Genomic DNA, 16,239 nt, shown 5'->3' on the forward strand with positions numbered 1-16,239 from the left:
TTCTATCCAGCAAGAACTGTGAATGTAACACTGATATGCTTGTGCAACAATATAGGATCTTAAAGTCTTTTCCTTCCCCCACCATCCTTGGAAGCCACTGAAACTCCGCTGTAGGAGACTGTCCCACAGAAGCTGATGAACCAAGTTTCTTCCAAAATGAACACAATATATGCATTAATTTAAATCACAAATCACACAAAAACAAAAAATTAAAATTTTAAAAAATTTTAAAAGTTCCTGCAAGTTTTAAAGGAATCTCCTATTTAAAGCTTACTTAGAAAAAATACGTTTTTAAGAAAAAATTCCTGCAATTAATTATTTTTCCTCTTCCACTGAACTCACCTCCACGGTCTGAACTATTAGACACTTAGGTACCATCTTATTTTTTCATATACTTTTGTAAACCTCTTTTTTCTCTACAGTGTAAAGGCTACTTCTAAGACTCTTTGAGACAAGGTCGTAGCATTTCTCTGAATGCTTTCCCATAAGTCTCCCAAATAAGTAAACCAATCACATAGATAAAGGACAAGCCTAGCCATAAAATTTCTCTATTGGCTTTCCAGGCCATGCTAGGGGAAAAACTATTTAACAAAGAGTTTAAGTCCATTTTAATGTAATTTCTTCATGCTTCTTAACAGATAGGATGAAAAAACATCACCATGTATTGTTGCTAAGCTATAACTGATTACAGTAATAGGGCCACAATATTAAATATCCAGTCAGAAAACAATTCAAAAAAATGAAGTTACATTGATAAAGGTAGTTGAGAAATAGAAGACTCCTGAAATTACATCAGCAAGTTTCAAAAGCTTGAAAAGCTTACAGAAATGGTAACACATTCACAGCTTTTTCTATTTCCAAGAACAACAGAAAGGAAAACAAAAGTATATTTACAAGGCTTCTCTCCTATGTCTTCTTCTCCTAAAAACACAGAGGGGTAAAAAAGAGCAGAGATGTTAAATGAAATTGATGTCAGATTTATAAGTTAACTTACCATATTTGTCTCGCAAGCCAACTGTACATCTGAAGACTCCACCAAAGGCCACATCTTCACCAAACACTACTGAAAATAAGGACAGCAGAGGAGGGTAATATTACTCTAATGTATCTTACTTTTAATGAACATGTTTCAAAAGTTTTTATATGAGACACTAATGTGAGTAACACCTTACATTTCATTTCACTACAAGATCTATCTAGACCTAAGCATTTCTCGTGCACTATAACAAAGGAAGAACCAACAGAATTCATGAAACTGATTCAGTTAGGCTTTCATTAAACCATCTATTTATTTTTCTGAAATATCCTATAATATCACAATACCTAAAACTAAATGAATAAAACTCTAAAAAGCAATTACATTCATTCACTATAGAGTCATTGAAGTTAGGTCTTCTGCTTCAAATGGTAACCATTTGCATTCTTCATCCACAGATTTCAGTAGATATAGTGTTTTGAAAACTATCAAATTGAAGTTGTCTTCGAAATACTGATCCAACACGAAATTTTCAACCTTCTCCAAACCTACTTGCCAGATCCCTGGAGAGTGACTTCAAAGGAATTCCTCTACAGAAAATATGAATATCTAATAACTAGGACAAATCTCAGTATTCAACACTACTATCTTTGCAGTCAGTAAAGTCTTATCACTAAAAGTATTTGCCTTTAAAACTTTGCTTTGTACCAGCTAATCTGGGGGGGTTTCCATTGCATTTATGGAACTATGATGTCTAATTTTTCTTAAAACAGTTTTGTTATTTATTTCGCAGAAATAAGTATTGCCCATTTCAATTTTTTAAGTGTTTAAGATGTGCAGCAGTACCACTAATAGCACCTTGCATGAACTAGGGTCAGTTCTGATAATTCCCAAATTCCTCAATACTCTCCATATTCTAAAAGATGCAAAATAAGTTAACCTTCTTGTTTAAATTAAATAAAATAAATTTCTGATTGGAAGCACTAAAGGGGATTAACACACTTCTGACATCAATGACCATTTAAAGAAAAATAACTTCGATAATGATGTAAAATGAATACAGTCATGGAGTATATGATTGAAGTATGTCCCCAGATTATTTCTCTAATTAATTTTTAAGAATAATTTGGGGGAGATTTTATGTACTTAAAATCTTTGTAAGGCCTTTCTGTTACCATATGGTTACTCACTTTCAGCCAGTTGGCATATAAAAAAAAATAAAATCCCATTTAATGCTGGTATCCACAAATTTGTGTGGCTTTACTCATTTTGTTCAGTCACTAAAACATATTTTCCTGGACAGACTCTAATTTTCCTGGACAGATTCTAATTCTCATCAACACAAGTATGAGAATTTCCCCTACTTAAACAACAGTTGCTCAATTCCCATACAACTAAAAACATATGAAGGATATGTTCTGTATTGCGAGAAGTCCTAATTAATTCAGTAAGTGCAGTGATAGTGACAGCTCACTGGACTGTACAGTCTGGACTGCAGAACTCCAACATGGTCTTGCAAAGAGCTTTACAAAGATCCAGCTCTGCAAAGCAGAGCAGCAAGACTGGAACCTTGGAGTAACTGGCTCTCTAAAGCCTGAAGATTATATATGACTCCAGGTTCCTGCTGGGCTAACATTCTACTTACGTTTGTATGGCTGATTCTACAGAAATGGTACTAAAATCTGTCCTTGGCACTAATTAACCCTCAGTTGTCTAATATAATATAATATAATATAATATAATATAATATAATATAATATAATATAATCAAGGTGAATATAACACAGCTGTAGACTGAGAGAGAATGTATACAGGCATAGTACTGGGCAGACAACATGAAATTTGTCCCAACAGATTAGATGACCGGTCAGACTTTAGGTTGAGCAGTGCTTCAAGCAGTGCCAAAAGGAGTTACTAAAATACTAAAAAGAAAAACTAAAATTACACAAGATGGTGCAGCTTTCACAGCTGTGTCCATGACATAAAACATCTTTTTCAGATATCTGGCAATCATCATGCCTTTGTTAGGACAACAGAAGCAAAATACCTCCTCTTATGTATACAAATTAAAAGTGGAATAAATAGTTTTATGCAAGAGTTTAGAATAAGCCTTTTAATTCAGCTATAGTGAACCATAATCTTTGAAGTTATAGGTTATCCAGACCACAAAAAGCCTTGCAAATCTTACATTGCCTATGCATAATGATGAACTGAAATCAGTAAAGTTTTTAATTAATTTTGGAGGGTGGGGAAGAAGGGAATGGAGAATGGACAGAGCAAGGAATATACAGTCTCTAAATATATATATCAGTTTTAGAGAATAGAAAGTTTAAGAAATTTAAAAGTAATATTTACATTTTTAAAACTCCTACTGGTGGGACTCAAGTTGCCCCTAAGTACAGTTCACATCAGTAATACCAGAAGTATGTTAAATAATGTATCTTTCTGTCCTGGCTTTCAAGCAAAATGCACAGAGTTAATAACAGAAGACACAACTGCATCTCAGATCACACAGTCCATTAGTAATCTGTTAAAGCAACACATTTTTAAGATTTTTTTTTTTTTTTGAGATCTAGAAATAACTTATTAGAAAACTTTAAAGGCCATAAAAAATGCATTAAGTATTGCACACAAATAGGCAAACCAAAACACAGTTTATACAAAGCAAAACACACTAACAATTATAGGATACCTGCAGTTGGATCTTTGGCTAAAGCATTGTCCAAGGCACTTGTTATGGATTGGAAGAGGTTCATCTTCTGAGTTTGCCCTGTGTGAAAGTGATCATTTAGCAATTTAATTTGGTTCAAAACACAAAGTACATTAGAAAACACTGGTGCAAACATGACTAAAAACTTCAGTCAACCATCAAAAACAAGATCCCTGTTAGGAGTACTCAAGATTCGTTTCCCGAATAAACTTAAATTATGGGATAGACGAGATTGAGTATGGTATACTTCGCAATCCCAAGGACTATAATTCTACTACACTGCATGCAACCATTTTTAAAAAAAATTATGCTCTTAGTTAGAGAAAATGCAGCTTTGCAATGCTCAGTCAAACACCAGGAACAATGACTAATACAACAGTTTTTTCAAAGGAAGAAACTTTGAAAAGTATTATTGTTCTGAGGACTGGGATCCTTTCTGTTAAGATTCACCAGATCTCATTAAGCTTATTTCATCATGCTTTAGTTACATTTTTTAAAGTACCAGCCTTTCCCATTTACAGACATGTAACATTATCAATTTTTTTAGACCACTGGCCTGCTCTCTGCACTGCAGTTAGAAAGTGTCAGAAGCATCAAATTCATACTTCAAAGAAAGACAACTTGGTGCCAAAATAAGCAAATGCATTAGATTGCTGTATTCAAATCTTTGAATTTTAACTGAAATTGAAAGAAAACCTTCAAACCAAGAAAGGCTACTGGAGTGCCTTTCTTCATTCCAGCACTGCAGGGAAAAACAAACGGGCCTGAAAGCAAAGATGGACCAAAAAATAGGCCAGTCCTCACTAGTGTGACCAACTCATATTCTCCAAGCAAATAAAATAATGCCTTAGAAGAAACTGAATGGATAAGAAATTGCGTGGCTGACATTTGGTAACTCTTTAACCAGCAAGGCCTCTAAGTCATGACCAGAAGCCACAGCCCAGGAGAATGCTATCTATCAACATGCACAGCATGTAAAGAATGAATAAAAAAAAAAAGATGGTTTGGCGAAGATTCCAGACAAACGTAACAGGTGTTAGAATTCAGAAAGGAGAACTACATACTTTTTCCAGTAGCTACAGTACCTTTCACCAAACATTCAGCTTCCCTTTCTCCTAAATTGTTAATTAACATTAGTATTTTTTGTTAAAAGACTCATGTCATGCCAAACCAGAGCTGAGTAGCTGCATTCCTACACATTCCTGTGCTTAGTAACTTCACAGAATCACAGAATATGCTGAGTTGGAAGGGACCTACAAGGATCATCAAGTCCAACTCTCGGCCCTGCACAGGACCATCCCCAAGAGTCACATCATGTGCCTGAAAGCATTGGTCAAATGCTTCTTGAACTCGTTACACTTTACCTGGCCCTTTAAGAGGAAAATGTAAAAAAAAATTGTTATGGGAACTGTTGAAATTATATGAAAGCTACAAATAAAATTTACAAATTCAAGGGTAAGAAAGCTGGGGAACAGCAGCTGTTTCTCCCTTTCCCACATCAGTGGGAAGTCACCACATCACTGAAGTCATCCACATCAGTGCTTAAGTCACCTTTTCCACAAGATTCATTCCTTCCAGTATTTGATATAAATAAATGCTTATTATTTAAGCAACTGTCAGGAGCTTCTCACACAGATAGTTCTGACTTTCTTCTTCTGCTTATAAAACAGGCTTTCGTATCAGCCCTTGCAGGGAAGGGGGAACTAATTGTGCCCTTCAGATTTGAATTGTGAAGTTGGAAAAGCATTATCTCAGCAATATCAGGTTCAGTATTGGCAAAATTTTGTTTCACTTTCACTACTTTTCACAGAATTTCAAAGTGTATTTTAACTCACAGGGAACTAGTTTTCTATTAGTAAATGGCAGCAACTGGCCCACCCCACTAGAGCTTCTTCACCATCATCTCAAGCAGCGACCTGCAGCACACAAGCTTTCTGCTGTGACCACCTTGGAGACCTGTACCTCCTCATCACTAATAGAAAAAGCCGAGAAAACTCTCAGCCACCTCTGTTAGTCACGATGAAGCTGCAACACCAAGATGTCCAACTGAGTAACACCTAGAGGACAGTGACATTCATGTGAGAGAAACAGCTATTCTGCAGCAGCCAAGCTGCTTCCAGGTGAACATGGCACTGGTCATTTGCAGGGATGCATCTCAAAAGTTAAGTCAAAACAGCAACTTTCATCACCCTGTTCATTTCCAAGTGATCTGTGTTTACTCTCAACCATGTGACCACAGGGATGACCTCGAACTTTTCATCGGACAGCAGCCTTTATTCACCGTAGGTTTATTATCACAGTCACGACCTAAGCAGGCAGTACAAAGCTCGGGGAGGATGTCAGTGAGTAGGTTACTGCCAGATGCGTTGCCGCTGGGAGAGGGGCCGGGGAAGGCCTCGCAGGTCTGAGCAGACGAGGGGCCGGCCTGGTGCAGCTCTGGCACTGACCGTCCGAAACATTTCACCACCCGAGGCACCAGCGGCCCCCGGGAGCCTTCCCACCCACAGCCCAGGATTTCCGCGGAAAAACCCGAGGGCTGGAAGCGCCGAGGTCACAGCGGGGTCACACGGCCTAAGGGGGGCGGAGGCGGGGAGCTCCCACCCGTCTCTCTCTCTCTCTCTCTCTCCCTCCCTCCCTTCGCTCTGTCGCGGCCGGGCGGAGGCGTCCCCCAAGGAGGCGGCGGGGCGGACCCGGCGGCAGAGCGAGGTTGAGGGCGGCCCGTGGGATGGACCCGGCCCAGTCCCGCCGCCTCACCTGTACTCGCTGGGCTGCCGGGCGGCTGGAACGCGAAGTGAGCGGCGGCCGGGGGGGCGCGCCCGGCAGCGGGGACAGGCGGCCCAGAGCCTGGCGGGGAGCGCCCCGCGCACGCGCCCACCCGCGCCGCCGCCATCGCAGCGCCGCTCTCCGGGGCCGCCGCCACCGCGCACGTTCTAAAGAGGCGGGGGTCCCGGACGGCCTTCCGATTGCCACGGCGGGCGGGGGACGGACCAATCAGGGGCCGTCTCGCGTGGGTGGAAGGGGGGGAGGGCGGCACGGCGGTTTGACGTGCGCCGCGCAGGCGGAGCGGGGGCGGTGAGCGGCGCGGCCGCGGGGGCGTCGGCGCCCTTTCGGTGCTGCCACAGCCCCGGCTGAAACCAAAGGCTTCGCCTCTCCCTTTAAACGCTTTTCCTTCGTTCCGCTGGGGTTGTCGCGTCGCCATCCCAGAATCGAGAAATCGTAGAATGGTTTGAGTTGGGAGGGACCTTAAAGATCAAGTAGTTCCAACCCTCTTACCGTGGGCAGGGACACCTTGCGTTAGACCGGGTTGCTCAGAGCCCCATCCAGCCTGGTCCTGAACACTGCCAGGGATGGGGCATCTACAGCTTCTCTGGGCAACCTGTTCCAGTGCCTCACCACCCTCACAGTAAAGAATTTTTTCCTGATATCTAATCTAATCTAATACTACTCTCAGTTTGAATCCGTTCTGTCTTTTCCTGTCGCTGCATACTCCTGTAAATAGACTCTCTCCATTTCTCTTCTAGGCTCCCTTCACAAATATCTGAAATCCTCAAATTCTGCCCAAGCAGGTGGCCCGGAAGGAGAAAAAGAATTCATAGACCTGCAGATATTACTTGTTCCACTCTGTCTCTCAAAACCTCCCCCAACTGCAGTATAGAAAGTAATTACTGTACATGTAGGTCTGTAATCTATTACTAATATGTGAATTGTTGGATCTGTGAATTGCTAAGATCACACTATAAACTGTAAGATATATTCAGTTTATGTACAGTTAGTGTTTGCTATGCTGTGTTATTTATAAAATGTAGCAATGACCCGGTCAAATATTCCAGGAGATGCTTCAGTTTTCAGCACAGGCAGATAAAGGATATTCCTTCATGTCTGATTGAAGTGACTGTTGTCTCCTACACCTGGTGATATATGGAACTTGAAAAGGAAAAGAATGGTCATATGGCCCAGTATCTTACAGAGGAAGTTATAGCATTTATGATGGAAGGAGGGACAGAAGTAAGATATGTTCACCTGCTAGTCAGACATAGGTGAAAGAGAAGAAAGTATCTGGAGATACTAACACCTAAATTATTATTGTCTTTTGAGTACAAAAGATGATTTGTCCACATGGCCTTGGGCATTTGCACTGGTACTAAAAAGAGAAATGGGCAAAGAGGTTTATCCAAATGTACTTTGGCTGACCAATATGTTAGCAAAGATAAGTCCTAGCATTCATGTCTTTCCAGCTCTGATAGGGTAATAATTATATCCATGTTGTTGCTGATATATGTTATGATATTCAAGCAACTTTAATTACATTTTGAAGTCAGCTTTCTCATTTGGAAGTTGTTCAGTCACTTGGGGTCACTTCTGTTAAATCTATACACCAGACATTTAAGAGCTGAAATCAGCTACATTCCCCACCTGTGTATTAGTCATTGTGCACACTCTGAATGTTGTTGACAACCATTAAAAACTCTGGCAGTGATTACTATTAGTTCTGAATAATCATGCAGAGCAATTAATGAGGATCTGATGATGATCACAGATCGCATTGACATGGACCAGATTATGCCCGTGTTTATGCCAGCATCAATCAGATGTAACTCCTTTGAAGTTCATGTTTTTGCCTGTGATTGACATGAATCTAATTGTGAGCAAACCACATGTATTGGATTCTGGCATAAACATATGGCTTCATGTCTACTATTCTGTTCCAAAATCTCTCAAAATTTTTACATAGCTTGCAGCTGAACCTTAAACTTGTCACATTTCCCACTGGATGTTGCTTTATTTAAATTACATTGCTGTAGATGAGGAAGCATCCAGGTGATTTATGTTGCATTCCTTCAAGCATAGTTGGTTTTCTGTCAATTCTGCCTGGCATGCTATCATTAAAAGAATTTTGTAGCATGTTTCCACCCCAACAGTTGATTAGCTGATTCACCCTCTCTTATAGGAGCTGCTAGTAAGCACTCTTGTCATGCTAACCCTATGTTTTGGCACTACAGCTGTTTTCTTGCTTTGTTTGCTGTCCTTTATCTTGCTTCTACACTAATTATCTGCTTCGTCCTTCTTTTTCTGTAGTTTACTGGTACTTTGGAGCTGCTTTCTCCCATCCTTACTTCCTCAGACAAGTGGATTACTTTGCTGGTTAGGGACAGTCATCTCTTTCTTGGATACATGAAAGAAGAAGTTGTAACATTTGACTTGGCTGGCTTTATTGTCAGTCCTGTACGGATTAGACCTGTGAACAGAAAGGATTGTCTTACCCCTAAGAACAAGTAAGACAAACTGCACAAGAGCAGAGCAGTAATGGTTTTGATCAATGGAACTTAGAAGTAAATGATTTCATCTTAGGTTTTATACATGCCAGGGAACCTTTTGCAGTTTAGCAGGGAAATTATTTTACATTTTCATAAAAAGCAGACCAGAAGCATTGGTCCAGCCAAGCTGTAGTCTGGCAGAGAGCAGGAAAAAAAAGGAAAAGAAGCTTTAATGGAGTAGTTTTGTACTCATTTGCATGCCAGGCCAGAAATCATCCAGTTACTTCTGACATATGACCCACATCTGTGGTAAGAGAGTGCATCCCACTCAGTCTAGAATAGCAACTGTGGCTTGTATCCCCAGTTGCTTTTTAGATTTTTAGACGCTGCACCAGAATGATTACACTCAAGTTGAAGACAGTCCTATTTTAAAATTACATGAGAAATTCATAAAATTAAGTGAATCAAGGCTAGAAACAGTAGTGTTTATCCACAGAGATATTATTCAGTTTTTTTAATAAGACATTTCAGTGCTTCATAATTACGGGAAGAGAATCCCATTCTCCGCTATTTAATTCAATCAGTTTTAATTGCCTTGAAACCACGGAGCATATTTAACTCTATTTTCTACTGTGACTCAATCTAGAAATACCTGTCCAGGGAAATGATTTCTAATACTTGACAGCTCATAATTCTAATGCAAAAAAAGTGATAATGAAGTCCAATTTTCACAAGCAATAAGGTTCACATTTCTATCCTGGGGATAGTTAAACATAGGAACAATTTACCTGAGAGCATTCTGGATTCTCATTTCTTTCATTCTTCAAGTAATAACTAGATTTCTTTGTAGGAGATGTACTGTAGCTCAAACAAAAGTTACAATCTTGATAGCAAAACTACTGGGTGAAGTCATACTAAAATAATCTTATTAATACCTTGCAGTTCTAAAATATCTGTTGTTGTTCAGTAACAAACAAGAATTCCTATTTGACCAATCAGGAAAGTACACCAATAAATCTTATTCAGATTCAGAAACAAGTGGAGTGATGGTTTCTTCATATATATTGTTCAAAAAGCAAATATACAGAAGTCCTGTATTCAGGATTTTTAGGATACAACCTATCCACTCCTCAGATCATATATAAAATATCTCCCTGATATTTTGATAATATAGTACAGTACAGTGGTCAATTTTGGTGTCTGCTTATAGTACAGCCATGTTCAATGAAGTTAAAAACGTGTGGTTGATCAACTTATGTCGGGACATACTGAGCCAAAACCTTGCTGCTTCCCCATAGTCATTCATTCCCCTAGAGCACAGTGTAGTTCCATGTCTTTTTAAGTGAGCTACCTGTTTCATCCTCTATAGGTAAGCATAATTCCGTATCTTTCTGCTATGATTTTTATTAGATCACTATCTGGTTATTTTACTGACTAATAGAATCAGCTCTGATTTAAATTATAATAACCCGTAAAGCTATCACATATACAGTTAGAAATGTGTTACAAAAGGAGATAAAAAGAAAAATGCACTGTCCATGAATTATCTTTTGTCAGAAGATATGGTTTTATTCAGTTTAGGTGGCTTTAAGTAACAGTCATGTGATTTAAAGAAGTCACCTTTGGATTTCATGCGTTCCCAACAGATTTCCACAGTGTTCTGCCTGCTGCTGGCAGGTGCTGCCCTAGAGATAAATATGTACCAAGCAACATGTTTGACAGGTTTCAATCAGTGTATGAGATTCTGTTCTCCTTGCCACAAGCTGACCTTGAGCTGCTGATAGAAGTGGGAGCTGTGATTATTTACAGAAGTAACAAATCTCACCCTATAATGTTAATAGTAATTTCTGTAAATTACACATACAGAATTGGTACTCCACCAGCGAGTGAACAAGTGAAAGTCCTATTCCTGCTATACAATTGTAAAGTGTGCCATTAAGTATGGAGACATCAATTCCTTTGCTTCACCTGTCCATCTGTTGAACTAGTATCCATAGCCAGAGAAGCAGTATTGCACAAGTCAGTGCAGTATCCAGACCCACATTTCATTGCTGTCAAAGGTGAGAAGATTGAAGACAACTGTATTCAGGGTGTGAATATTCAAAGCTACCCAAAAATAGATCATACTCTAGGGACACCTGTGCTACTAATTTTATAAAAGCAAAAAACCCCATACTCAGGCTGTCAGTTCACTTAAATTTAATCCAAATGGCAGGGGTTTTTCCTTCTACATAACTTTTCTTTTAGTTTGACCATCTGTGCAGTTAGAGGATGTTCTAGGTATTTTTTCGTAGGCTAATTTAAAAAGGTTTCAGGTCATATTCAGATTCTAATGCTGCTCTCAGTGTGGCACTGGTGTCTGCACCAAGGCAATCACCCACCTGCAGCCACCTTTAAATAAAGCAGCTGGTTGTGCTATATATTATTACTTCTCTTTTCCTTCACCCAATCAATTTTCTTCATCCCAGCAAAAAATGTCTAGGTGCATTTTAATTTTAACATAAAAAGAGTGTATCTTTCTGTATTCTATTTTGACTAAAGATTTTCATCTCCACAGAGTACCTGCAAGTTCTTTTGGTCACCAGTAAAAGCAGGAATGCTTAATACTCATGCAATTCATATGGCCCTGCGGAAATCCAAGACCCATTCAACATTTCTATGCCTCATTCAGAAAAACAACTAGGTTGTGGCAATGCTATACATTGATATTTTGTAATTTTCATATAAAAGATTGTTTCAAATAAGTATATGACAAACTTCTGCCTAAATTTAATTTAGATGAATGGAATATCTCGTAACAGGTTTTCAGTGGCACCCATAGGCAGCACGGGCATTTAATATAGAAATACAGCTTCACCAGGATTTAGACTAAATTAGGCAGCCTGGATCTTACAAAAAGCCAGTAACAGTAATTTGCATTTTTATCTCTAACCTTCATCTTTCTCCATATTTAAATAAATATATCAAAGTCTATTAGAAATAGCATAAGTTGGGTGTTGTCTTACTGATTCGTAATTTTTCATGTATACCATTAGGTGGCAGGGAACAATAAAGATTTATTTGATGAGATACATATTTTGAAATACAGATCTATCAGATTGTTCTCTCCACCCTTTTTGAATCAGATTTCCTACTGTGAACTGTCAAGAGCTTTGTTTAGTTAATTATTGAATGACTTACCAACAGGGCTCATAGCTTTCATCAAACTGCTTCAGATTTCACTTCTGTGAAATCCTTTTGTGAAATGAGAAAAAAAAAACAAGGCATATTCATCTCACTGGGAGTTCTTTAAAAGTTAAATATCACCACAGTTGTATCACTACTTCTAACTTTTAGTTCTGCTTCTGGTGAGGCTAAATCTGACTGCTGAAATTAGCCCCCAGGCTAGTCCAATTTAGTGGGCATGGGGGAAGGCAAGAAAGTTTATTATTCTTTTGGGAGCCTTGGTTCTAAACTAGTTGTAAGGGCTAGGCTTTTGTCTAGGTCCAGCTATAAATAGAGACTTTTTACATAGCATAGGTACAAGATTGAACTGACGAGGGTTAAATACCCAGTCTGACAGACACATGGGTTCATGTAAAAAGATAGGGAATTTATACTGCCAGCAACTTTTGTTTCTCTAAATCCAGGTGGTTACTGGTATTAGAACTGCAGTGAATGTCACTGGTAAAAGGGTTGGTGGCAAGAATCACAGGGCAAGACTTGTCTGCTTAATAACTCACTGTATGATTGATGTATGGGGAGTTAATTGCACTACTAGTTACTCTGTAGGAGATAAGGAAACCCATGCTCAGCATTTCTGAGACATGGAATTAAGTCCCTTGGAAGAGTAGCCCCTAAGAGATTTATTCATATTCCCTCAAACTTTTCTAGTGTTGTCAGTAGGAACAGTGCCATATTGTCACATGTGCTTTAATGGAAAGTTCCAGAGCAGATTTTTCCATATGTTTATGTAATAAACTCATGCCAAAGAAAGAAGTAACAATTCCAGAAAATATTATACAGCTGCAGTTTGCCATTTCCACTTGTTAAATTAACACTTGAAAGGAGGAAAAGCACAGGAGGGACATTTTCTTCATTTGTTATTGATTAGTCTGATATGCAGAGAAATTCAGCTCAATGCAGTTTTAATATGACTTCGTGAGTGACAGTAGAGAGACTGAAATTCATTATTCATGGAAAAATGTGTGGTAGCAACTCACAGAACACTTACATTGTGTGTCTTTGGTGCTAGGCAATTGCCTCTGGAAGCAAGGAGCCCTTTGTTCCCCCAGTTCAGTCCTTGCATTGCCTGAGAACACTGACAGAAAGTACACAGGTTGTAAACCCAGTATTTATGAAGTCTACATGTCTGCTTGAATTAGAATTCAGTATTGTAATCTTTGAATTTTAGTCATTGTGTTGTATCCACACAGTTCAGACATAGGCAATCTTGTGGGAAACTGTATCTGAACATGAATCTTCTATGGTTAAAAATGCCAAACCCAATAATAATGATGGTACTGCAAGATGACTTAAGCAACAGATTCTATTAACTTGGATTGCAGAAAATCAGATTCCTTTGAAATATAAATACTCCATGCCTGTGCTTATCATAGTCCCATGGCCACCATGGCTGTCAGTATAAAAGGTAGGTCATCTTCAAATGGATAAGCCAGCAATCAATCTATAGATCACCCTACCCTGTTTCTACCATTTAACTGTGTAGATCATGGATCTCCCAGGAAAGATGCAACATAGCCCTGGAGATCATGGGAGAGGGGCTGCAGTGTGTTAGAAGGTTGAGCTTGGATCCTGTGTGAAACCAAACAAGCAATATTTTTTCTGATGCACTGAGACGCTCAAAAGTAAAAAATTACTGTCTTTGATGAGAAGTGGGAGTCACTAAACAAGTGTGTTTCTCAGAGAGGACTGTGTTCAGTGGAGCTGTGCAGGCTCTCTGCTGTGAACAGGTAGGTGCCATGCAGTGCCATGCAATGCAAGCTGTGTGCACAGTACAATTTGCCCCTGGAGTCCTCAGCACACTGTGAGCCCTGGAGTGGATTGCACATGCAATGAGCTTCGCTTGCACACACTAATGCTGCTGCTGTGCTTTCACAGTGCCTAACAGTATATTGGTTAATGCTGTTGGTTCAGTCTGGGGCAGAGGTGATTTATTTATCTTTGTGGGAAAGGAAGGAACAACCATAAAGATGATCACTTATTGTGCCTTAGATTTTTAAAACCACAGGTAAGTATAATGAAGTATTTGGATCTTCAGAAAGGAAAGATCTTGCCAGTCTGCATAATTCAAATGTGGGTTACCACATGCCTGAAGCTAGGAAACACTATTTATCTGTTATCAGTCTGTTTCCCTTATGTTCTTCACAGTTTTATCAGAAATGTCAAGAGCTGTGTACTCAGCTGAGCCCATATCCCGAAGATTTCCATTTGTACCTTTGGTCCTTTCATTGTTTTACAATCAGATGTGAAAGTCTGCCCCAGAAGAAGATACACACATTCTGAGATATTGTCATATTTTAAGAATGCAAGGACCTAAGCAAGATTCGGTCTTCCTGGATCCCCCTTAGAATTTACAGTTGTTTGCAAGAGTGGACACAAACAATTTTTTAATTTCTCCTGAGCTGTGTCCACGAGGACAAAGTTCAACACCCTTTCCAGGATTTTCTGTCTTCCATCTAATTTCTGAGGTAGATGTAATAAAGACAAGAACTTGAAAAATTATCGGCCTCAGCACAAACAGAAAAAAAATTTATTTTTACAGAAGGAGATGGTTTGGTTTTGTTTTTCTTGAAATGTCTATGTAATAAACTGAAAATTTGTACTCTCCAGTGCTTTCTTTTGAGGATCCCTCAGTAACTTAAATATATTTCAGAATGCAAAGAAGGGATAATACTTCACTGTAAAATAGGAGGAAAACCCTTGGTCTGAACTAACTCAGATTAATGAATAAAAACAGTTTCCTTTGAAAGGGAGATCTCAAGCAGGACAGGAGAAGCGGGTGAGTTGGAAAAGTCTAAACATTCAGGAGATCAACAGAACAAAGTGTATTTCCTAGGCATTTGATGAATTTGTGAGGACTCATGCTCTCTAACATCTTACTCTATCTTCTCTGCTAGGCTTCTCACATCACCCAGAAGTGAGCTTAGTGGAAAGGAAGAAGTATGCTTTCTTAGTACACTTTCCCTAGCATGCTGAGAAGATGATAACAAGAAGTAGGATGAGATAGAAAACAGGAGTGGTTTTGCTCTGGTCTGCAAGATTTACATTGCAGTAGAAGAATGCCTAGGGTTGTTTTCCTTCAAATGTGCCAAGAGGTGGTACAAGACCTACTGATGGTTTCATATGTATTGTTAAAGCTACTGCCTACGACTGCACACATTCAGCTTCTTGTGAAAGACTGTTACAGGCAAGACCAAAGGAAAAATTACTCTTGCAAGCAATGCTCTACTTGCCCAAAACAAACAACTAGGGTGGCTTGTGTAGCAATTTGTAGGAGGAGGTCTGAGAATTTTCATCTTTTCTTTAAGGCTGGAATTTAGCAAACTAACCTGAAGGGTAAGAGAGGAAGAAGGATGCAGCCGCAGAACAAAATAAAAAGACTAACCGATAAAGAAGAATAATTTGAGAAACTAATTGCGAATTTTCGCTAATGGAAAGTGATGTGAAAAAGCAGGTAGATGATGGAATGGCAAAAGAGAAAATTAGGGAAGCCAGTTGCAACAGAGGAGAGGAAGATATGGTAGAGATAGTTAAGAGGTGGAGTCTCAGACAGAGCAATGAAGCCTTATATGATACTGACATAGAACAGGAAACAAAATGACCTCCAGGTGACAGAGAGAACAGAAGGGAGCAAATCTGAGATTCGCTTCTGTAACAGAGAGATTCATCCTCTGACTCAAGCAGGCCAAGTGAGCATAATATTAGATCATCAGTCAAAAATGAGAATGAGATGTGACCAGAGGTTGAAAACTATCAGAGTACAGATGGCAGGAGGGGCTGACAGAGGCAGATGGATATGGGACAAAACTGTTGTCTATAAATATGTTGGATGAACACATTGAGTGAGAAAAGCTATTTGAATTGATGTTGGTACAAGAAAGAATGTGCATATAATAACTGTTAATAACGTAGAATTAGAATTAGAAAGTTCTGGAATTAGAAAGTTCCTAACCATCGGATCAGGAGCTTCTGTCCCATTATATATAGGCTATGCAAATACATCCTAGATTATCATCAGGTGGAGCTTGATAAATTTTGGGATGCAATCATGTACAAGATCAATATCCATGATGAGT

General features: G+C 39.1%; 1 protein-coding gene across 6 annotated transcripts in view; it reads right to left on the bottom strand.

Annotated features, from left to right (window-relative positions):
• The window catches only part of BCKDHB (branched chain keto acid dehydrogenase E1 subunit beta), a 142,394-nt gene extending 138,653 nt beyond the window's left edge, over positions 1-3,741 (bottom strand). For 5 of the 6 annotated variants that reach the window (XM_029962689.1, XM_029962687.1, XM_029962688.1 and 2 more), the window contains exons 1-2: positions 3,669-3,741; positions 995-1,063 (exon numbers count right to left, since the gene is read on the bottom strand). In XM_029962689.1, the coding sequence (XP_029818549.1) occupies positions 995-1,063; positions 3,669-3,732 (133 nt within the window). In that variant the 5' untranslated portion in view covers positions 3,733-3,741. The remainder of the gene's footprint in view (positions 1-994; positions 1,064-3,668) is intronic. The other variant, XM_029962691.1, reaches the window with a different exon arrangement.
• Between the last annotated feature and the right edge of the window lie 12,498 nt (positions 3,742-16,239).

Source organism: Manacus vitellinus, unplaced genomic scaffold (assembly GCF_001715985.3).
Source record: "Manacus vitellinus isolate BGI_N305 unplaced genomic scaffold, ASM171598v3 scaffold_4_pilon, whole genome shotgun sequence".
Lineage (NCBI taxonomy): Eukaryota > Metazoa > Chordata > Aves > Passeriformes > Pipridae > Manacus > Manacus vitellinus.